This window comes from Cyprinodon tularosa, unplaced genomic scaffold (assembly GCF_016077235.1).
Source record: "Cyprinodon tularosa strain WSP-4 unplaced genomic scaffold, ASM1607723v1 ctg510, whole genome shotgun sequence".
NCBI lineage: Eukaryota > Metazoa > Chordata > Actinopteri > Cyprinodontiformes > Cyprinodontidae > Cyprinodon > Cyprinodon tularosa.
Genome location: NW_024039242.1, coordinates 431,118 through 455,556, shown reverse-complemented (window position 1 = coordinate 455,556; position 24,439 = coordinate 431,118). Strand labels below are relative to the sequence as shown.

Sequence of the window (24,439 nt, the reverse complement as noted above, 5' to 3'; positions counted from 1 at the left end):
GTACTACTTAATTGAGTAATGGAGCCTAGGCGGAAGTTCAACTGAAGAAACGAATTGCTTTACTTCCACCTGCGACACAGCCAATCAGCTTTGAACCACACCTCCATGAAAGCCAATCGGCATCCAAAGTTCAGCTTAGAAGGCCTCCAATACACACCTGTCTGCTCCTGTGCGCAGGCGGCGGATGCGCTGTGTGACTTCATTCAGATGACACCGTTTCAACCCACCAGCATCCCCTGCTCCCCCATCGTAGCTATAGCTTCATCAGAGTGTCATTACTCCCAGACTCTTACTGCATTCCCTGTCTCATCTTAACCGGTCCGAGAGAAGACCGCCATGTTTAGCCTGGTTCTGCCAGAGGTTTCTTCCCAATGGGGAGTTTTTACTCTCCACTGTCGCTCCATGCCTGCTCATCATGGACAGGTTCTCTCAACCTGTGTTATTCAACTTGACTTCCATCTTCCAGGTCGCTGAGTGAAGCTCTAGTATCAGCTCACGCAATCCACTGGATCTCCCCATAAAGCTCAGCATACCGTCTCGCTAACCAGCAGTCTACAGACTGACCAACTTCATCTATCTCCACTCCACCACCAGTTTCAGGCCTGGGGGGGAGTAGCCCTATACTTTGCTCCTGTTCATTCATGTCTATCAAAATTAAGCGCTACGTTTCCTGCCCAGGTCTGAGCCCAAAGACAAAGTAATGGTATCAATAAACTTCTCCTAAATGTCTTTTCTCTTTCTGTGAGTTTTTCAGATTGAAAACACTATGGTCAGAGATGTCCCTTTATGTCATCAGCCAGAATAAACACCCATTTAGAAAAGGGAACAAAACCAATTATATGCTGTACTGTAGAGGCCATAAAACATGGAGATAAGCATATATCAATGGGAAATATTGTCTCATGGGGCATCATCATAAAAATGTCTGAATGCCTTGATTTAATTATGAGTGTCATGTTGGTTTATAGTTTTTTTCTACCCAAATGCAGAATGACTGAACCACTCAGTTTTAAAATTTTATTTACAAAAGCAACAATAATCTGGAAGCAGAGAACTGCAGGAAGTTAGTTGAACCTTCTGGTTGGTGTGAGGGGAGAAAGCATGCATATCAGGAAGGGGATTGGTTGATGATGACTGATGACTGATTGATTTGCTTTCTTAAAATATGAAGGGGAGGTAGCATGGATCTGTAGGAGTTTGATTCAGCTGGCTTTGCAGACTGAAACCCAGAAGTCCAGGACAATGTGAGTGAGATCAGAGAGCGTTACTATTTGCAAGAGACGTCGTGCTGGAGAGCAGGAAGGTGATGAAGACTGAGAGCTGCTGCACACAAGTAAGACCTTTAGCATGAAGATTTGAGATGAACTGAGATTGACAGGCTGACTGGAACAATAATAGTCCACATTAAACGAGATTCACAAGAAGAGAGATTTCAACAAGTAATATATTCCTGGTTTAGGGTTTTGACTAGAATACCATCAGGGGTAATCATCCAGCAAAGAGAGATGATCCTTCACCCCCTTAGATACATGCTAGTAAATGGCGTAATGGCACAACAATAAGCAACATAATCTGGGTGGGCCCTAAATGAAGTACAACACGTGATAAAGGTTCAGGATTCGGTGACAGTTCCATAAATCCAAAAACCCAAGTTCCAAAAAACTAATTTCAGATGACAAAACTCCCCCCAACCGCTGTCTGCTTTGCTAATGGTGTCGTGTTTAAATGACTCACCATCATGTTGAAATCTGGCATGTGTTGCGGTATAAATACGGTCCGGTGCGGTCAGTCACTTCAGTATCAGGTGGGTTTAAGAAGCATTTTTCGCACAACTACATTTTAAAGAGACGTCCTAGTCAACATTTGCGTACTGGACTCCCCAGGTGTCAGTGATGGGGCTCCTAAGAGGTCATGGGCTCGTAAGCAATTGCTGTCTCTGCTTACTGATATTTACGCCATTGATGCTAGTCATCTTGACTGAGAAATGTTCTTAGCTGTTTCTCACACCAGAAAAATGGCAAAACCCCAGAGACTCTAACAAAGTGTCTCTTTTTAAAATCAGTTTAATGGCTTTGCAGTATTTCTAACTTCTCAAAGCTGTCATAGAGACATTTATCTTCTTGTGCTTTATGTGAGCAATAAAGTCTTTGACTTTTTAACTGTTAAAAAAGTAACAAAGTTCTCCACCAGATGCTGGGCCCTCATCGAAACCTTTTTTGTGGCAGTCTATGATCAGAAATCAGATTTAGCCCTGAGTTTTTTTTTTTCAGGTTTTTTCTCTTTTTACCAAACAAACGTTGTTTAGACAACCCCACAGTTTTGCCTGGAGGCATGTTCAGGAAAGGCCTGAAGAGCTTTTTCAGATGAACCAGTTCACTGGCTTGTTAACTCGATAACTCGATGAGTAAATCCCCCAGTCTTATTGCAGCAACTCGTTTCAGCCATGCACATTGAAGGTGTTATGGATGCTGGAGCTTGATGGGTAAGTATGGGTATTTAAAAAAATGGCTGATCTGGTGGAATTTTCTATGCAAAAAAAACATAACTGTAATGGTTAATCATATGAACAATAACATTTTAGAAAAATGTGTCCTGTTCTGATAGGTCCCCATATAAATGGCAATATTCAGAATTTGGACAAAACAATATCAAACTTTTATTTACTTTTGGTAAAGATTTCAGTTTAAGTTTCTTCTTTCAATTGTTAAACCTTATTTTGATTAAAAATAAATAAATAAATAAATATCCCCTGATGATAACATGAGTCCATGCAGTTGTTATTTTTAGGTTTTGCTGTTATAATTCTTTGTATTAGATAAGAGTGAAAATGCTCCAATGAGAGCTATGATGAGAATTTGCAGAAGAGTTTGTGATGACAGATCATTATTTTTCTCAACAGAACACATGGCTCTCAGACTGCTGGGTCCGTTCTGATTCCTAGAACATCTAAAAATAGAATAGCAAACAGAGCTCTTGTCCATAAAGACTTGTTCTTTTTGGAATCCATGCACATTAGAACTTTATGAGACAATCATCTTCTCTACGGTTAAGACGAGACCCAAAAAGTACCCTCTTCTAATTTGAAATGGCTGGCATAGTGGACCACAAACTGACCCTTATATTTTGTTCCATCGGTTTTGTCTGGATAAAATCAGTTATATTTTATCCGCTATTGTAACTCACAGCATACATAAATCATCATTAAACTACCCTTAATAAAAATATAACTTATAAATTGACTATTGTTAATATTCTCTTCAGAAAAATATGTTAATTATAAGCTGCTATCCTTTACTTTGTATTTATTGATTTTACAGCGTTTGGTTGAGTAGTAAACATTTCAAAACACCAGCAACATTTTCCCTGCAACAGGCTGATGGATTTCATTGTTTAAAACTCTACAATGCCCCTATATGAACTTCCCTATTTGTTTCTGCTAAAATCATGTGCTGCACTATGGTTTTACCTTCTTTTTTTTTTACTTTTTTATCCAAATCATAATGTCTTATGAGTGATCCAGAACCTAGCGTAAGTCTTGTTCACAAACTAAAGACAAACACCACAAGACTCTTCCACAATAACAACAGAAAAAAAGCACAGAGGACTATTTGGACTTGATTTATTTAGACTTCATGCAAATCGATTTCAGCCACAAAACTGTGTTTTGGAACACAGCATGATAAAACAACTACAAATCTCCATTTATTTCCTGTCTTATTTTGACTTTCATTTGTAATAAGATGGGAAAAAAATATGCACGAAAATCATGCTTTTTTTCTCCATGGTCTCAAACCTATTAAAACTCATTAGATCAAATCTTTAACTATAGTATAGATTTTACCTTACATTAATCATCCAGGATAAAAAGATTATTCATTACAAAAAAAAAAGAAAAAAAAACTGGGAAATGTTTTAACATCAAAATCTTAATTTAGTCAAAAAATCAGACAATTAGTTATTTTTGTTATTGGATGTAACAATAACACATATATGACAGGAATAATTACTCAGTAAATGACAAAACCATGTCTAACTGATCTGAGATTGTGCAGGGAGCATTAGTTTGTATCCATCGATCTTCTCCTGCTTCCATCAGGGTCGCTGTGGGCCCAGTGCCTATCTCTGGCTATGGGCGAGATGTGGGGTACACCCTGGACAGGTTGCCAGTGGCGTACCCTGATTTAGGGAGCCAGAGTAGGAATTTCCTAAATTTGCCAGGTTCTGTTCAGTGAGTCATCAGGGTTGTTTCTTTCAAAGCTGCTAAACTCTTCTGAGGTTTCCACATTAAGGACCTCTACACTGAAACATTTGTTAAAATAGACATATTTTTTATTCTTCTACATTTTTTTAAATTCAGAAAATGTGATCAACCTATTATGATTCTGTTCTTGTAAATAAAAAGTACTGACAGGTAGAGTGTACATTTTTAATGTTTCAAACATGAAAGCCTCTTAAGAATAATTAGGAGAAGATTTGGGATTTTTACACATTGATCACAATTTTGGCAGTAAACATTTACTGAAATTTCACATCGGTAAGAAACACTCAAATAAGAGATAACGTCTCTAGGCATAGCACTCCAGGGTGAAAATATGACTGATGTACTTTGAACATTTAAGGATGCTCTCGGTGTGAGAGGAGATATTGTTTTAACAATAAGTAAGTCAACATTAAAAGTGTGTGAAATAGAATAGAATAGAATAGAATAGAAAAAAATCCCTTTATTTTCCCACAATGTGGAAATTCTGGTGTTTACAGCAGCAAAAAGATTAAAGAAAAAGGGTCACATCAATATGGACCTTAGAAAAGTGCACCTGGAGAATAAATAACCAATATACGGCTATTGATGTTTTTACAGTAATGTATATGTGAAAATAGCAGCAACATCAGAGATGTGCAAAATGACAGCAGCATGTTATTTAATTGACTAAGGTAGAAACTGTGCAAAATCAGCATTAATGTAACAACTTATTGAGATTGTTGGGAACTGTTAGACTAAAGGTGTTCATAATGAGATTCTTGGGGAAAGTTTTAAATTCATTCATTTGACATTTTAATGATGACCAACTTGTTTATTTTCATGTCTTTCTGCCTCACATGGTGATTTATAAAATTAAAGATAATGACTTCATCTTAACTGAATTTTAATGGTCATCTGTAAAACTGAGCTGTACAGGTGCTGGTCATAAAATTAGAATATCATGAAAAAGTAGATTGATTTCAGTAATTCCATTTAAAAAGTGAAACTTGTATATTATATTCATACATTACATACAAACTCATATATTTCAGATGTTTATTTTGTTTAATTTTGATGATTACAAATGACAACAAATGAAAATCTCAAATTCATCATATCAGAAAATTAGAATATTACTGAAGACCAATAAAAACAAAGGATTTATAGAAATGTTGGCCAACTGAAAAGTATGAACATGAAAAGTATGAGCATGTACAGCACTCAGTATTTAGTTGGGCCTCCTTTGGCCTGTATTACTGCAGCAATGCGGCGTGGCATGGAGTCGATCAGTCTGTGGCACTGCTCAGGTGTTATGATAGCCCAGGTTGCTCTAATAGTGGCTTTTAGCTCTTCTGAACTGTTGGGTCTGGTGTATTGCATCTTCTTCTTCACAATACCCCATAGATTTTCTATGGGGTTAAGGTCAGGAGAGTTTGCTGGCCAATTAAGAACAGGGATACCATGGTCCTTCAACCAGGTACTGGTAGCTTTGGCACTGTGTGCAGGTGCCAAGTCCTGTTGGAAAATGAAATCTGCATCTCCAAAAAGTTGGTCAGCTGCAGGAAGCATGAAGTGCTCTAAAACTTCCTGGTATGTGGCTGCGTTGACCCTGGACCTCAGAAAACACAATGGACCAACACCAGCAGATGACATGGCACCCCAAACCATCACTGACTGTGGAAACTTTACACTGGACTTCAAGCAACGTGGATGAAGTGCCTCTCTTCTTTTCCTCCAGACTCTGGGACCTTGATTTCCAAAGGAAATGCAAAATTTACTTTCATCAGAGAACATGACTTTGGACCACTCACCAGCAGTCCAGTCCTGTTTCTCTTTAGACGCTTCTGACGCTGTCTGTGGTTCAAGAGTGGCTTGACACAAGGAATGCGACAGCAGAAACCCATGTCTTTCATACGTCTGTGTGTGGTGGTTCTTGAAGCACTCACTCCAGCTGCAGTCCACTCTTTGTGAATCTCCCCCACATTTTTGAAGGGCTTTGTTTCACAATCCTCTCCAGGGTGCGGTTATCTCTCTTGCTTGTACACTTTTTTCGACCACATCTTTTCCTTCCCTTCGCCTCTCTATTAATGTGCTTGGACACTGAGCTCTGTGAACAGCCAGCCTCTTTAGCGATGACCTTTTGTGTCTTGCCCTCCTTGTGCAAGGTGTCGATGGTCATCGTTTGGACAACTGTCAAGTCAGCAGTCTTCCCCATGATTGTGTAGCCTATAGAACTAGACTGAAAGACCATTTAAAGGCTTTTGCAGGTGGTTTGAGTTAATTAGCTGATTAGAGTGTGGCACCAGGGGCCATCAATTTTGAACCTTTTCACAATATTCTAATTTTCTGATATGATGAATTTGAGATTTTCATTTGTTGTCATTTGTAATCATCAAAATTAAACAAAATAAACATCTGAAATATATGAGTTTGTATGTAATGTATGAATATAATATACAAGTTTCACTTTTTAAATGGAATTACTGAAATCAATCTACTTTTTCATGATATTCTAATTTTATGACCAGCACCTGTACTGCTTACATTCCAAAAACATCTATTTTTGCTAAATGCGATCAAAGCGCATGGAAGAAATACATTGAAGATTTAGTAGAAATGTACATAAGAAAATAACTAAGCTGAGTTTTTTGAATAGATTATGTAAAGAAAATGTTTTTTTTTTAAAAAGGCTTTCCCTCTAAGCCTTATATTTTGCAGCTGTTTCCACAGTTAAAACATTCTGTTTGAGATACGATGAACCTAAAACTTGGAAAAACTTTATATTTTTTATCAAGTCTTTTGGGGATTAACATAGGGAATACAAATCTTTATCTTCTTTGACAATGGGAGTAGAACAGTCATCCCACATCTGTTTATCAGCAACATGTTGAGATTCCTGTCCAACCAGGACTTAACTGAAACCAAACATCTGCCTCTGTCAAAAGAGGTTTAGGGGTTTTTAGCACCCAATACAACTCATACTGTGTAAACTGCAAATGAAGCAACAGCATGCACCACATATGGGGACTTTTAATCTCACTTAAAATATAAAAAAAATGTATCCTATCCTGTGTTTTTTTTTCTTTATTGTCTCCACACCTACATGACCGAAAGCTTTGCTGGCAGATTGTGTATTGTATGCGGTTTTTGAAAAGTGATCGCTACAGCTTGTTGATCCCTTCTCTTGGACCTATGTGTGCCCACAAGAAGCTGAGCCATAACATGAATGTGGTCGGAGATAGCCCTCCAAAGACAACAAGCGAATCTTGGGTGGTCTTCATCTCAATTTCTTTCAGAATTCATGTTACACAGATTTGAGCCAAATGCTCTGGTCAAAGTACTTATAGATAAAATGGACCGTTCATTGAAGATGGTTTTATCTTTAGCTGTAAGTGCAAAATACACCAACAGCACAGTATTTTAAATGTATGGATACTAGGGTTGTCACGATACTAAACTTTTCAACTCGATACCGATACTAAGGAAAATATCCGATACTCGATACCATTTTCGATACCACAAGGATTATTCAATCACACAGTGTTCTGAAAGTGCATTGTCTTCTATTCTGCACTTTAGATGAATGACTGTTTAGGTGCCACTGGTGGCACTGTATTGATACTTTTAAAAACGAGTATTGTATCCGGATACAATGTTTCAGTATCGATACTTTTTTGAGTATCGATACTTTTGAAAACCCTAATGGATACAGTTGCTGTTTGCATCTTTTTTGGTAAGTTTGAGTCACTTCTGATGTAGGCGGAACTGAATAACCTACATGATATACTATTCTTTGGAAGTACAGGAAAAGGAGAGACAGGTTTTCACTACTTCAAATTCTGTTTTGGATTTGTTTGGTTGCGATGGTATAAATAAGTTTCTAATATATTTGTTTATGTACATATTTTAAAAGATAAATCACAATCTAGGGGGAAAAAAAACATTAGGAAATGTTATTTTTTCTTAAGGTTCTTCTAAACTAATGTAATCCTTGATGCTTGAGATAAATGAAATTAGTATTTCGGTTTTAAAAATGTCTCTTAACAAGTCATTAATACAGTAAAGACACATCATCCAGTAAACATTTGTAAAACATACTTTATGTTCAGGTTGTGCAAAAAAAAAAAAAAAACTAGGATATACACCACATATGTTTAAAAGTACAGCAAAAACAAAATATCATTATTTACAGTTGCCATATTTTACATAGCTCTTTTTTACAACCCCTGTCCCCCCATCCCCCCCCCCCCCCCCCCCCCCCCCCCCCAAAAAAAGAAGAACACTGCAAAGCAAAGCAAAAAGGCTGAGGTAGAGTATAGAGATAACAATACATACGATGCTTAAAGAAACATGGTTGTATTTTAATCTGAATATGACTATGTCTTTAATCCTTAGAAATAACCAAAACAAGACGGGCAATAGAGTTTAAAGGTGCTTAACCACTGTGCTTTAGGACCTTAGCGGAACATAACAGGGCTACAAGATATAATTAAGAAATATCTTTTTTTTTTATGTTACAATAAAACAATGATCAAATCATCATAGTAACTAAAATGAGTTTCTTCCCTAATTGTGCTGCATAACACTAGTTTTCCAAAAGTGCACAAACTGAAGTTCAATATTGAAACTTTTAATATACTTTCACCATTAACATAAAACATCTCTGTACCTGATCCATGCAACACATTCAATTGTCTTTGGTGGGGGCAGGGACAATGTTACATTCTCCTATATACAACGGGGCCAAAAAGGCATAAAGGGCAGTAAGCAAGCACTAGACAGGAATGAGATAGTAGATCTCATCTTTTAAAATGTCTCCTCCATCCTTTGGAAACTTTTCATCTGCAACTGTGTTCCTAAACATACACTGTCTTTAAACTTTAAATTAATTTCACACTTGGATGTGACTTAACAGTAATAATCGAGAATTTTAAGAGTTGAAGTTGAGACTTAGATCAAATGGGCACTGAAAATTGTTAAAACTAATGTAGGATATATTCTGTACAGAAGGATTAAATACAGTGTAATCGGTATACATTCCTGTGTATGAAAACTTTTTTCTTTAATATAAACATAATTATTTCTGTTTAACCAAATTATTTCAGCACCAGCTGTTTAATTCAAAATATGTATAAAATCTTTTATATTCACAAATTATGCTTCCCTATGAAAATACGAGTAAAAACAAGGAACTTCAAAATATTCCCAAATGAACACATTTTTGCTTAAGATTTAAGTAATACATGGTGGGACAAAGCGCCTTTATATATTTTATGAATTACTGCTCAAGGGTGATGGTATCCAACTTGAGGATTTCTGCTTTTCCAGGCCTGCAGAGCAAATTCTGTTGATCCTCAGACCTTTGAAGTGACCTTCACGGCAAAGAGTCTGAAAGAACCTCCATTCACGTTGCTCTTGCTAAAAATAAAGAAAAAAGTTACCTTTAGTTTAGAGATCTGAAATTATCATGAAATATTTCACTTCCAAATGAAGTGAGTGGTTCACACCTTTGTTAAATGTATACTGAAATACATTTGTGGCATGTGGGAACTCGGCTGTGTTGCACATAAAAAGTCATACCTACTGCGGTTTTCCTTATTTTGTCACTTTACATCCACAAACTTCAATGTGTTTTATGCATAATATAATTTCTATAGAAAAAAAAATTAAGTTGTAACATGATGAAATGTAAAAAAACTGAAATGATATCACTTATCTTATTTTAAAGTGATTGATACAAAGATCAGCTCATATGAATAGATATTTAGAACTGAATAGATGTCTAAATAAGGCTATGAATGAGATAAAGAAACAGCAATGATGTCTATTAATCTTTTTCTTCAACAGGTTTTTGATAAACCTGGTAAGAATCATCAGATGTAACCCAAATCTTTACCCTCGTGGTTCAAATTATTTCGGCAGCGAAATCCATCAGGGACCAAATCAGCAGTTCATGCTTTGGGCTGAAACCTCAATGAAACTGCTGTTTTCAGAATGACTCACTGCACCAGTATTTCTGAGTGTTCAACACAAGGTTTTTAATTAGTTAATTAGCAGAAAGACCTTGAAGCTGTTCCATGATCAATGACCACTATAGAATAGTATGACCGGGGTCCCATAACAGATAATTTTTTATAAGGGAGAGCTAGCAGATTGGCTGACAGCATCTCCATTTGAGGTAATTGGATAGGCTGTAATTACATTAAAAGCAGCAGAGAGCAATCCAAACTGCCCACGCTGCCATGATGTTGGCACATGGCATTAACTCTACCTCAGGCACTTACTGACCTCCTGTCCCAATGCCCTGAGCGCGGCCTTCACTGCACTGCATTAGGTTTCAAACACTCAGACTTGGATTGTTATTAGCCATTCAGCACTTTACTCAGCCAATTGAAATGTATTGGTAAAGAAAGCAGAGGGCCAGTGTGTGGCCTACCCACACACCAAACCACATCATTACTCTTACATCCCCATATGCCAGTTGGCCAGACCACGAGGGGTTTCTTGCTTGAGCTTAGTCTACTCAAGTAAACCAAAGACATAAGAGCCCTTTGGGAAACATGGCGTGTACGCAAAGAACCCCTCTATACTTGCTATTATAGTGGACATCAATCAGCTTTCTTTGGCATAGTCTATTGTCTTGTCCCCGTACAGTCCTACTGACCAAAAGGGAAATTTAGCTGAGAAGGATTTTATCTTATATCAACAAATTAAACAAACACCCATGTATGATATTTGTATTTATTAACTTATTCCAAGTTCAACTTCATTTATTATGAAGTTGATTTTCTTTGTCTCTATAGTTATGCTGCTTTAGGCTTAGGCTTTTGGAAGACATAAGGAACACTTTTCATCATTTTCCTTCATTCTATTTCTATTTTCCCATTCTACAGTATTTGTTAGTTCAACCTCTAACTTTATGATTTCTAATACATTTTTTAATACTTAAGAGAAAATACTGATTTTCTGTCTGTTTTCTAGAAAAAGTTGCAGGATAGAGCAGTTGCACTACCTCGCAACAAGAGAGTCCTGGGTTCAAACCCCAGCTATGGGCCTTTGTGTATAGCTTGGCTGCCTCTCAAATTTGAAAAACATACATGTTAAAAAATTAGATTTTTTTTTTAAAGCATCAATGTTAGAACATTTTATTTTAAAAACACCGATGTTAGAAAAACTTGTACTGATAATTACCCTTTAGTGTGAGTCTGAGCTTCAATTATCGTGTGTATTAGCACAAACCCTACTGTGATCCTTCAAGAAATGAGCAAGTCAAAGAAATGGATCGACAGATGGATGTTTGTAATCAAAGCGGGAGAGCAATTTTAAAAGTAAGGATTTTAGAATTTTTTCAGGAGAACAAATTTTAGGAGAGTTGCTTCCTCAAAGAAATGAGCTTTCATGTTAATATTCACTATGCATTTTCTCAGCAAATGACAGCTGATAGTTTCTTAGCTGCTAAACTATTGATTGTAAACAGGATGCAACATTTATTTTATCTTTGTTTCTTTTATAAATAACCCGTATTGTGTAAACAGGGACATTACCTTTCAGACTGGATTCCATTTTTCTGGACTCCAGTGTAACTCTTTCTTCTTTCCAGTGGCAGAACATCAACAAAACCACCGTCTGCTTTGATTACTCCTGCATGAATGGCTGCTTTACAAATGCTGGAGCTCTGTGAAGAATGGAAAGAATAAGAAAAACATTTACAAACGTTTTTCTCCACATCAAACAAGCACATAGGAGGAGAGTGTAGAAGTCTGGTTTCAGCATAACAAACCATAAGTTCTTATCAGCAGAGTATAATCAATCAATTCCAATCTAAACACAGATCATACTGTACACTCTAGCAATGATTCCAACCAGAGCGCTTATATTCCACGTTTAACCAACATTTAGCCTTCTAATCATTCTTAAAACATATCTGAGTGTTCTGGTTTTGCAAAATATAATTTAACATGAAGTTTAAGCATGATTTTTGACAACTTTGAAAACAGTCATTAGAACTCACGTCTGCATAGATGTTGTTTCCAATCACTGGTGACCAGTAAGAAGGCTCAGTGTTACAGCTTGCTGGACAGAGGATTCTAAAAATCACAGTATTGGATAAAAGGTAAATTCACACTATAAAGTCCAAAAAATAATCATTTTTTTTCATACATATATATATATATACATACACACATATTTGTTTTATTAAGAAGGTAGTTAACATTTTTGAAATCTTTTCAATAAAGTGATAAAAAAAATATGCAGGTCACCTTGGACAGTGGGAGTTTGGTTGTCTAAAAGGGCAGATTTCAGCTACTGTGGTGTAACAATCAGCTTTATATTCTATCCAAACAGAAAGAGAAGATAAACACTTAAATTCAAAATTAATTTACAATATATTATGCAGTATCTACTAACTTCTTTTTCAAATCTTAATCAAATAAAGCATTTACTCACCTTCCACTTTGAACACCACAAAGGAGTTTCCAGGTTTATATTTGCTGAAAAATGGAGAGATGCATTACATTTTCTCTTTTGAGTGATATGGTACAAAAGTAAAGATACAAAACTGTAATTAGTAAGATAAAACAATGCTGTGCAATATATAGTCTTTCTAATTGTTATGTTGTTATGTTATGTTTGTCTCCATTGAGCTATCATGGCAAAGGTTGCTGGGATCCTCTTATTATACTGGTGTGATTAAAGGAATGGGGCCATAATTTAGGGTCTAAATGAACTCCTTTTTTTTTTTTTTTGCTTTAGGTGACTGAAAATTCCAAATAGTATGACACATGTAAAGACACATTTAAAATTTTAAAAAGCAATGATAAAGTGTAGATGTAGCTACCTGAGAGACTCAACTCCATTTTTTGTGGATCTGACAAAGAACGGTAACCTGTCCCTCCTTGTGATGTCGACCAGCCCTCCATTGTTGTCGATGACCCCGGCATGGATAGCAGCTCGGCAAATACTTGATTGCTGTGACAAGAAGTGTACTTTAAGAATGACTAAATGTTATAAACTGTGGCTAGATGTCTGGTGTTTCCTTTTTGATAGACTCACCACATCATAGGAAACAGTCCCCCAAACCTTCCCTTTCCTATTTAAGCAGTTTGCAGGGCAATAATGTCTGCAGACAAAGAAAATTAACAAGTCTTAAAGAGGAAGTGTGGGATACACCAATAAATATGCATTTTTCCACAAAAAATTCTCATAATGTCCTGACCTGTTGCAGGTTGCTCCTTTACACTTATCCCGTAGTCTAGTCTCACATTTAATGTTGTGAGCTGCAAGAATGAAACAATAAATTGAAATTTAATACCAAACACACATATTATTTTCATGTATTCATTGTTTCATAATTCCTGTGTCTACCAAGATAAGGGTTGTCGGGTTTCTTTGGAGATGATGTCCTTGGAGTGGAAGGTTTATTTGCAGGTTTCCTGGGAGGCCTGGGGGTCGGTTTGGGGGTGGTCCGAGGTGGCAGTGGTACTTGAGGCTTTTCCACCTCGTTCATGTCCTCTGTCTCTGAACGCTGAGAATCTGGTTTATGAAGACATTAAGTGGAGGCATTTATTGAAGATAAAATAGAAGTCATTCTAGATTGGTTTTAAACCGGTTGATGTTTCTCCTCACGTGCATTGTTAATAATTGGAAAACATCTATCTGTATTTCTCCAAAATCATTCTCATTTGTCACTTTGGATGGAAGAAACATTACTTATAAAGAATAAGCGCTCTCCATTGAAAATACCTTAGTTAAGTTTTTCTCCTTTTAAATCTAGATTAAATCTGTATGGAACTACTTAACTCTAATATGCAGGTCATGTTTACTACCTGAGCCAACCATCTGAGAAAAGTCGCACAATTGTTTCCTATGGTTGGATCATCTTAATGATTTAACTTTAATTTAGCTGAGCTACATCCTCATCTCTCTTAAACTGCTTGACACTCGCTGAAAAATAAGGGGTCCTATCTGTTTTGTCCGTTTTTTTGATTTGAAACACCGGGTGTAATTACTACATATTGCTCCTTTAATTGTACAACTGGAAAACTTTTTTGAGATTTTTCTGTAAAATATGTAAAAATCTCGAGACTATTATTTTGCTGGTTTCTTTGTAAAATAACTTGATGGTTAGTATAACTAAGCATATATTTTGAGGTGTTGCAACAGATTTTCAATAAAATAAAGATCTTGGCATTAGCTGCATCACAACCGTAAATATGAATGATGGAGGTTGTCAAATGTCTGATGTCTGGTTTGACGAAATAGGCAGCAAGGAGTTGGCTTTGAAAACGTCATAGTTCTGATGCTCTTCAAAGTAAAAACTTTCATGTGTCTATGGAATTGACAGCCCTAAAGCTCCACCAATATATAGGCACCCCCTAGTGTTCAGAAGCTCTGCTTCACCTTGGTTAATCCCAACAGCATAGCAGTGATGCTGTAATTATAGACCAATATCCAATCTTCCTTTCTTATCTGAAACTCTATAGAAAATAGTTCCTAAAAAGTGTGTGACCACCTTAACCATAATAATCTTTCTAAAGATTTTAAGTCAGGTTTTATAGCTCAGCATAGCACTGAACAGGCACTATTGATTATATGGAATTTAATTGAATTATGAGCTTATTAAATAGCTGAAAGCTATTTTTGTTTGTTTTTTTACTATACAGTTCTATCACTCTACTGGTGATTTGATTAGCTTTCAACCGTTCTGTTTGGACATCACGTTCCGGCTCTGGAACCGATAAACTCTCCCATCCAACCAACCAAGCAGAGGAACAAATCACTTTTTTTCAGTAGTTGGAAGGGCGGTATGAAGGTAAAAAGATAAATTAATGAATTAATCAAAGCTATGCTTTAAAACCCAGAGTACATAGAAGAAAAACTCAGTCCAGCACTAGTCATGGATAGGCATTTGACCCAGGTCAGTGTAGAGACCCAAGAGAAGGCATAACCCTTCAGTGTCTACTTTAAGCTTGTGACATAGCAGAACATCATCGATGTAGCTCATGTGACCATTGTTTTCTTTCTCATTAACAATACAGAAGTTGGTCTCACCTTTGTAGCACAGGTTGTTTCTACATCCTCCTCCATAGCTTGGAGGGCATTGGGAACAAGGGCGACCATGTTGATACGGGGCTTCTCCAATCCAGTTTCCCCTGCACAGACAGGGGAATTAATTACTCCAGAAATCTTAAGTAACGATCAATCCAGTACTTAAAAAGCAAATTATTCTACCACTCCAACTTAAACTTAGAGATATTTAATGCCCAACAACACCATAATATAATTTCTTTAACATTTGTTTAACATGCACAGAGAAAGTTTAGAGGCCGTTGATAAACAGTGGGTTGTAGAGGAATACTGATCTTACTTTGGGGAATAGTTGCACACAAGGTAAACAGCATTCTCCCATGTTTCTCCCCACACATTCATTCTTGGACACACGTGTACAGCACAGCCCACTCGGTTCGTGGTTGCCCAGACCAGCTGAAATAAGAAAAAATAAAAAAATGGCCAAAGTTAGCACTGGTAATTTCTGAATGAAGAGACTATATATTTCTTGACTGGCATTTTGTCACAGTAATTAATTCCAGAGGAAACACTTAAATTGACCATTTAATTAACTGGGCAACTAAAAGCTGCTGGGGGATCTAATTCTGCATTGAATGATGTTTTGCTGTTAAAAAAAAAAGGTTATTTGTAATAATTTAAATACATTTTCAAATGGTCCATTTCGGTGTAAATTTCAAAAGATTCAGAGGATGTATGAAACGTGCAGCTGCAAAGGTGTCAGAAATAAATCATGTCCCATTTAAAGGGAAATGAAAAGCTGCATATTCCAGAACCTCTCCAAACACCTCCCTCCCAAAACACATCCTCCCCCCTCCTTAGGAATGTTCATCTTTTTTTCTTGTATTCTTAGAGGCCTCTGGAAGCAGTGAGTCAGCACACAGACTGACATGGATCTTTAAGTAGCCACAATGCAATCCAAGGGTAGTATTTTAGTGTAACAGCCTGGATGACAGACACTTCAACAAACAGAAAACAAACAGTAAGGTGATGGCCTGTCAGCAGCATCTTCAAAGGAACCCAGGTCAGGCAGTGCAGGATGTCTGCTGGGTCTGGAAATGACTGCCAGATGAAAATGATCAGGTTTCAGGGTGAAAACAGAGGAGATTGTGGACGTTTCCGTAAAATTAACCCAATAGCTATGAAACTGACTGTAGGCCAGCGCTTCTATCTATTGTTTCTGTTTTTTATTCATTTAGTTATTTTCTCCTTTAGGGCTCCTAATTTCGCACCACTTTTGAATCAGCAAAAGCTCATTAAGTTAAGCTTGCAGCTTATAAACTAAAACTGAGACGGCAAATCAGAGGCAAATCTAAGCTTTAAGTTTTTGGTCACAGAGGCCACTGACTGATATGTGATGTATGTGTAAGGGTCTGCCACTCTCCTACCTGGGTATAGTGGGTACACATGGGCCCAGAGCAGCGCTCAGGACACCACGGGTTGCACTCATAAGGGTAAGGATAGGTGTAGTCCTTGACTTCGTCGTACCAGGCCTGTACATGGAAGGCAGGTGAGCGGTATCTGTAGGAGAAATGTGCATGCAAACACACACACACTTAGACAAACAGTAGGCTTAGTCACAGCTGGTCCCGTTACCGGGGTCAAAAAGGAAATATCAGAGGGAGCTGCCAGGTGCTCTGGCTCCAAACTTGAAAAACACAGCATAAATCTCTATTCCTTGCCGCCCATTAGTTTAAAAATATGAGTCCAGATTTAACCTGGTGCAAAGAGCTGCAGGCTGGATCCACATAACAAGAGGATATCAAATGAGGATGAAAGGAATAAGCAGTGAAAAAGATTGAACTTAAATGTGGGGCCATCCACTAACTATATTGTTAAGTGCTTGTTTTAAACATCCCCTTTGCAGGGTTGGAAAGTACTGATTAAGGTGAGAAGAAGAAAGAACAAATAATACTCAACGTCAGGGTTTGTTGGAAAAAAATAATAAAAAGGGGAAATGGGAAATAATCAGAGCAGATTCCTGGAAAGGCACCTGCTGGGTTATCCACATGCTGTTATAGACAGAGCCCAGCCATGTTTGTCCACTCAGAGACACACTTCCTTGCCACTGCTTTGGTCTTTTCGAAAATTTGGATTTATGTGGGTACAAATTCAACCAAAGCTGATGCTTTTTTTTTTTTCACAAAGATGTCAAAACATCTTTATTTCAGATCACTGCCATGTTAGAGTATTCTGTGCTACTGGGGATTTTAGCAGATGTTTACCTCAGTTGTTTTGATGCACCCCCACACTCCGCCACTAGTCTCCACACACCCAATCATTTCACCTAAATAAATATGTACAAGCTTGCTTAATCTTTCATCCTATGCTCATCTGAAATATATTTAAAGCTTAAGGTTCTGTAAACAAATATGCCAAAACTAGTAGATATGGGGATGAAATACTCTGAAGAAATTTAGTTATTAACATGCTACATTATTGCTTTTGCATAGGTGCAGTTTTGCATATAGTTTTATGCTTTTGATGGTCAATTCACCTTTTAATATTCTAAATGTCTGCAGTTTTGATACTGCGGTAACCACATTTTTCAGATATGAGATATAAGTTGTCTGCAACATACTATACTTAACATCCACATCTAATTTTTTACCAGCTTAAGGAGGTTCTAAATCAATTTATCTATTGTTGACTAAAATAAAATGTTGCCCTGAGGCCAGTATACATAACAGTCCCTTGATTTATTTTGGGAGTTATTTTAGTTTGATCAGCAATGCTAATTTATATTATTTAATGGAGATAAGAAATAGGAGGAAATATGAAGTACTCTTAATTTTATTTTAAAATGTTTTTGATTACACCAGTGATTTTATACTTTTATAATCATATATTTCCAAAGTCAATAAAAAAACCTGAGAACCAAGAAAAATAATCTTATGTAAAATGGTTTTAGAAAATGTTTTTTATAGATTTCTTTTTGGCTTGAAATGAATGTGATAAAGGGCAATATAGTGACAAATGTATAAGTAAAGGTACTACAGAATGGTGAAGCAGAAAGCAATGTACAAGTACTTCTTTTTATTTCTGAGTTATTGACTACAGGATATAAGTGTTGAGCTTGGATAAGAAAAGGGCTTTTGCAATACTGCGCAAGTTTTACTTATGCTCTGGAGAAAAAGCGGGATTCTCTACAATCTGTTAAGGAAAACTGTCAGTGGTTTATACAGCACATCTTGCCAAAAAACATAACTTCGGCTGAAGTTTTGCTCAAAATGAATTACAAAGCAAAGTTGGCAGAATCAAGTTCTGCCATTGAAGAGAATCACATAAATCTGCATCAATATAACATTCTGGAGAAAAACAAGATCATTTGAAAAACTTCACTTTCCACTATGACGCTAAGCAAAAATAAATTAAAATGTCTAAACAATGGCTAACAGAGGATAGCATATGTTATGTGGTTTTCTGACCAAATTTCTGACCTGAAATAAATCAGTCTGGGAGACAGCTAAAGAACAGGTCTTAGCATAAAACCTTACAGCCTTATCACTTGCTCACCATTACTAAAAGGTAATGGTCAAAACATCAGTAGTAACTTTTAAAAATGCTGCCTTTTTTATTACTTTGCAGGAAAAATAAGGACTTTGTAGTTAATTAATGAAAAATATGTCTAATTTTTAATAAAGGACAACTTTTTTTGCACTTTTTCTACCATGAAGTACTAAAATACATAGAATTCAATATTTGTATGATCCTTAACAAGATTATGCGTATTTATAAAAATAAATCTTGACTCAAAAAAGCTGAATTTCTTTTGATGAACACCCATTAAATATCCTTGTGACCCATCACTTAGACTATTACTGACAAAAACAGAATAGATGACATCAGAAATAAAATGCAAGGTCATGCTTTAACACAAATAAAGTTATAACAACTTTCTGTCTTTTAGGCAATGATGTAAACGTCAAGAATGTATTTAATAATCAATATTATTCTATATAAACTTTTTTTCCTTTATGATTTTTTAGGACATTGTAATTCTAACCTTTAAAACCAAACAGTTTTTTTTCCTATTATATCTAAAAAAAACTATATTTGCTCTTGACCTTATTTGTAGCTGTTGCTACGATGTAGCTTGCCACCATCAGCATGTTGATGTGTTTGTGAATGAGTGAACATCAGCATGTAGTGTAAAATACTTTGAAGTTCCACAGTTAGATAAAGCTCTATATAGTTATAGGCAATTTACAATAGAACAGTGATCATAAAAATATTGTTTAATTAACTAATATAAAGTAAGGGCTTTGCTATGAATAAATGTATATCAAATATTAGGACAAAATTATGTTGGAGCATTGCCGACGACTCAAGAAAGATAGCTTAAACCCAAGATAATTAAGCTGAAAATAATTTTAAAGTTATGTACACATTTTTATGCATATATTATATATTCGTATACATTTCATCCCCTGCATAAACAGCTGTTTAAAAATATTAGAAACCTGTATTTAATATGTAATTAATGCAAAAGAAATTTAACATAAACGTTTGACTGCAGCGATAAGTAGTTGAGCTATGAGTGTGACTGAACCTTACCTCCCATAGTGAACTGCAAGGTTTTGTCCAATAGACATGATGAGGTCTTGAGGTCCATGGTCCCACTGACACACCTCAGCCCAATGAGTAGCTGAGCGTTCCAGCTCATCATCCCAAACCTGCATACATGAGATAAGAAACAATGAAAACTGTTTTACAAATACAGAGAATTTGCATCTATATAGTTTATTAAGGGCTTCTGATGCTGTAGCTCCTTTCTTCCTAAATAAAGTATCAATGTTAACCTGTAATGTTGATATTGAAGTTTAGCTGGTGGAATATAGCGCCAAAGATTCACAGCAATAACAGGTGCTTTATCCACAGCGGGATGCTCTGCATTGGTGGAAACGGGAGGAGAGAAATAAAAAAACACCTGACTCCAACAGTGAGAAGCAGGAAGGGTTCCCAACAGCCTGGCCCCTTGGAGTATATGCCCTCAGTAAGTTTCCAGCCTTTTGGTGGTCCCTAGAGCATGCACACACAGACACCACTGTAGCCCCCAAAACATTCATTCACCAATCCAAACACATGCTGCTTGTTCCCTTGAATATGAGAGAGCAGAGTGGGTCTACAGACGCTTGCCTCCACACCATAACCACAGTCCAAAGACACACAGGTTCCTGCTGCTTCTTCCAACCTCATGGAGCACATGCTTCTGAGTAATCCTCTGTATGTAGCAACAAAAATCTCTCCCCTTTTCCTCCAGAAATGTTCCATGAACTTCACCGTCAGCCTGACTTTTCTGTGTTCTTCAAAGCACAGCCATTTGTTGGTAGAGTCAGCATAAAAGTACTCCCTGTAAAAGACTGGCACAGCAGGCTGGCAGTAGGTCAACCTTTATGACTGCATGTTTCCAGCAGAGAAAAAAAAGATTTTTTTTTTTTTTTTTGCACCACCTCCACCTTTTTGGGCAAATTAAAGCTCTTAAACACAAATTACAAGCCTTGTTTCAGTGTTTGCCTCTGCTGACATCATGTTAATTTACAGAAGATTAAACTTAAAGACTTCTGGTCTTTTAATTTTATTGGAGTTAAAGTGACAGATCTCACCATGTACTCCATGTTTGAGGCAGTAGGGTAAACGCTGCCCCTCAGTTTGTTGTGCAGCTGCAGGATTTCCTCCCGGTCCGACCAGAGGATGGCTCGTCTGGTTCTGTTGCCAGCTATAGAGCTGATACCGTTCTGGTTTGCTTCCTGCTCGTAGCGGCTGAGAAGCTGCCGCAGTTCCTTGGAATCCGGCAGGACAACAGGAGATGAGTCTGTGACAAAGTTCATCAGTAGGGAGATGAAGAGGAGGCAAGATGAGGCATTGTGGGTCATCCTGACACTTAAGCTTCCTGGGATAAACCTTCAGCTTTCAGCAGCTTTTTCTGTGAATGGTGCTCCTCAAGAGTCCAAATAATCTGTAGAGTCAACACATAAGCAGGACAGATTTCAACAAGCACTCATACATTTTCAGACAAACTCTGCTACCTCTAGCTACTACGGAAATTAACTTGGGTGGAAAACCTCCCTTCTGACCCAATATTTTCTCCCATGTGTGGATGCAGCCAGTGCTGTTTCCACAGTAGTGCTACACTCAAAGGAAACACACTGTATATCAGGGCTAACACTTTTCTTTGAATCCTCTTTTCGAGTCAAGTGGATTTTTTTTCCAAATTTCTAAACAAAAACTTAAAATACTGTTCTACATAATTATTATAACTGTAAAGAAGACCAATAGAAAGTCTGTTGGGTTTTTTTATACAGATATGTCTGCTGAAAAGTATGACCATGTGGTTTGCAGTGAATCCAGTCAATACTTGGCTGGGGTTCATTTTCCACGAGTTATTGCATCAGCAGTGTTTATCCTGCTTTTCTGCTTAGCTCTTAAGGACACCCAGGTGACTTTAACAGTAGATTTAGACTAGTTCTTATTGTAGGTACGTGCTCTCATCATCTTGAAAATGAGAGTTAGTAGTTTTTAGGTGTGTCTGCTCCCAAATCAAGCTCATACTGTGCTCATCAAATCAGGAACTAATACTTTTTGAGAAAGTGGGCAGGTAGCAACTGCTGCAGTTATTCAGGCTACTTCATCTACTTTTTTTAACCATACTTTCTCCTTCCACTTAACTTTCTGTTTATGTGCCTGGATACAGCTCTCTTTGACCTAACGGCTTTGTTTCAGTTTTTTCTTTTTAATAAACAATTGGGGCTTTCCACCTAACACAGAAATTTTCTTATAAACTAAATTTTGCATTTTAATTTTCTGTAAGCTATAATAATTCCCAATGGAAGAGAGATAAACAGAATCACTCTGTGTGTAATTATTCATAGTTTATTAGGTCCACATATTTATTTCTACCTCTGAAACAACTTATACATAATGTTCAAATCTAATGAAGATTCTCCTATCTTCTAGGTAAAGTTGTGTTTACCTAGAAGAGGTAGGAGTGAAACAGTTTTTTTTCTAAAAACTGATGATGCCTTAATTATAGTTGGCTTTTGTATAAAATTTATTAGTTTAATATTTTATATATTGAAATTAATGTGTGCTTTCTTTATTACATAGTAGCCGCATCCATAGATGATTGCCTGAATAAATGTACAGTACAAGCAATACTGAGATGTAACATGAACAGATGTCATGATGGATTACAGCTTCCTTTGCAGTCAGCGTCAACATCCCATCATCTCCCAAACAGTGGCATAAAATAAAGAATAAACAGTTCTTCTATGGTTAAAATGGTAATGATGGATTTTTGGCCTCACTGTATATAGAGAGGTACCCTACTGTGCAATCTGTTGAGAGCAGCATGATTTTATGTTGACTACCTTTAAATTTAAGTGAACTGTAAACTGGGCACCAAACTTTTTATCCTATGTGAATCTGAAACGGGATTATCTTCGAAGGCAGCAGCCAGCTTAGAGGATTTACCAACATTAAAAACTAAGGACAACATCACAAAGCTTTGTACAGAGGGAGAAGCAATAAGACAGGGATCAGAAAGAAACAAAATAAATTAATAAATCAAGCTTCAGCTTGCACTGGTTGCTCGTATCCTTGAATCCCTTCACCCTCTTCCCTCTGGCTAAAAAGGCAGCTTGAGGTCTGGCGCCGGCTCTGTGTCAACATGCTGTGCCAGCTCCGGGCACTGCAAGCCAACCGGCAGCCCAGGAACCACACCCTTCTTCCTCAGCTGTCTTCCCAATGCAGCCTTACCAGATTCTCTAGTCTGGGCCCTTCTCATGGCTTTCACGAATTTTATACAACAGTGACAGACAGAGAAGACTCAGAGAAATATGAACATCAATTTTATGGGCACCACTTCTGGGCTGCAATCTAATCCATTATAAATGATTTCCTGCCTTTCCAGTTGGTCCAGGTGAGAATTTTAATATAGCTAAAATTCTATTTGTACATTTTCAACCTTTCATTTATTTTCATTTATTTTTCCAAAAATCTCTTAGCTCTTTTTTCTGTTTTCACACTAGCAAAGTTTTTGGTAGCACTTAATATGGTTCCTCTAATATGGCTAATAAATTGTTTAGTATTATTGTTTATTTTGCATAAACTGAAAGCAAGACAAAACTAACCAGTTTCATGCCCAATAGTATATATTTTATTTTGAATTGCTTGTAGAGAAAGTGTTTGCAGATTATTTGATAACACATATATAATCTATTAGCCATATATAAGTGTAGATTATATAAGTTTACTAATAGCAGCTACTGTTAGGGTTTTTTCATAATGGTAACTAATAAAAGTACTTACTGGGTTTATTTTCCATATAATTCCCTCCAGGAGATTAAAGGAAGGACCATTAATGCCTAACAGCTCTATTTGCACGTACACTATAAAAGTTCTTGTTTCCAAACTAAGGACATCACTCATTTAATGGCATGAATGATGCTGAATGTGTGATGTGTGCCCTTAAACCCGACCATATCTTAAAGATAAATGTGCGTAAAGTCTCATTTGGCTCACCTCAGGCTCTCTGCAGCTTCTGGAAGATTTCGGCAGAGCTTCAAGTGCGCGCAGGGAGTTGAATTGTTTCCTTATTAGAGGAGCGGGCAGTTGCTTCTTGGCGATTTCCGTAAGGCTCATAGGGAGCTTTGTTGCCCCCGTGAAACGGAGCGCCTTATATAGCCAGAGAAGGAGACCCCTGATGAGCAAATAAAACTGTGCCTGTCCTGCGCATTCCCCCTCACCAGCCTCCCCCTTGTTCTTGGCACAGAGCGCGTCCTGCGTTCACTAGTGTCTGGGGAAAGAAAAAAAAAGAAAGAAAGAACCCAAGAAGCAGTTACGGAGCATGCGGTCTGACAAATCAGCAGCAGGCAGTTAAATTCCCATCACTGGATGACAAGATGTTGTAATGTTAAGATCCTCGTTTCTAACTGCAAGTGAAGTAGGCTAACCTACAGTACATTCCAGGTAGTGATGAAAAACGGTAGGATTCACTGCGCACCTAAAGCCTGATATTATCCAGAGTTCAGACAGAGCATGAAATAAAAAAAAAGCGCAAGGGATTTAAACACATTAAGAGAGCTGCATTAAGTGAAATTTCTATTCAATTAGAGTCCATTAAAATTCCAT

At 37.0% G+C, this 24,439-nt stretch overlaps 1 protein-coding gene across 1 annotated transcript; it reads right to left on the bottom strand.

The window, feature by feature from the left end:
• Window positions 1–8,635: 8,635 nt before the first annotated feature.
• Window positions 8,636–24,096, bottom strand: crispld2 (cysteine-rich secretory protein LCCL domain containing 2). The gene is made up of 15 exons (XM_038303466.1): window positions 23,831–24,096; window positions 20,914–21,266; window positions 19,865–19,983; window positions 16,696–16,828; window positions 15,609–15,724; window positions 15,293–15,393; window positions 13,607–13,774; window positions 13,458–13,518; window positions 13,295–13,361; window positions 13,080–13,210; window positions 12,689–12,732; window positions 12,502–12,574; window positions 12,252–12,327; window positions 11,785–11,915; window positions 8,636–9,658 (listed from the first exon to the last, which is right to left on the bottom strand). The coding sequence occupies exons 2-15, from the start codon at window positions 21,181–21,183 to the stop codon at window positions 9,595–9,597; spliced, it is 1,554 nt and encodes a 517-aa protein (XP_038159394.1). The 5' UTR covers window positions 21,184–21,266; window positions 23,831–24,096; the 3' UTR covers window positions 8,636–9,594.
• Between the last annotated feature and the right edge of the window lie 343 nt (window positions 24,097–24,439).

What these genes read in the sequence shown, in the direction of transcription:
- crispld2 (XM_038303466.1), bottom strand. Translation starts at nt 21,183, where the DNA reads ATGACCCACAATGCCTCATCTTGCCTCCTCTTCATCTCCCTACTGATG. An exon ending in AAACAACCTGTGCTACAAAG is followed by an intron (nt 13,775 to 15,292) that starts GTGAGACCAACT and finishes TTCATAAACCAG; the next exon opens with ATTCTCAGCGTTCAGAGACA. An exon ending in GGACTGTTTCCTATGATGTG is followed by an intron (nt 13,211 to 13,294) that starts GTGAGTCTATCA and finishes TTCTTGTCACAG; the next exon opens with CAATCAAGTATTTGCCGAGC.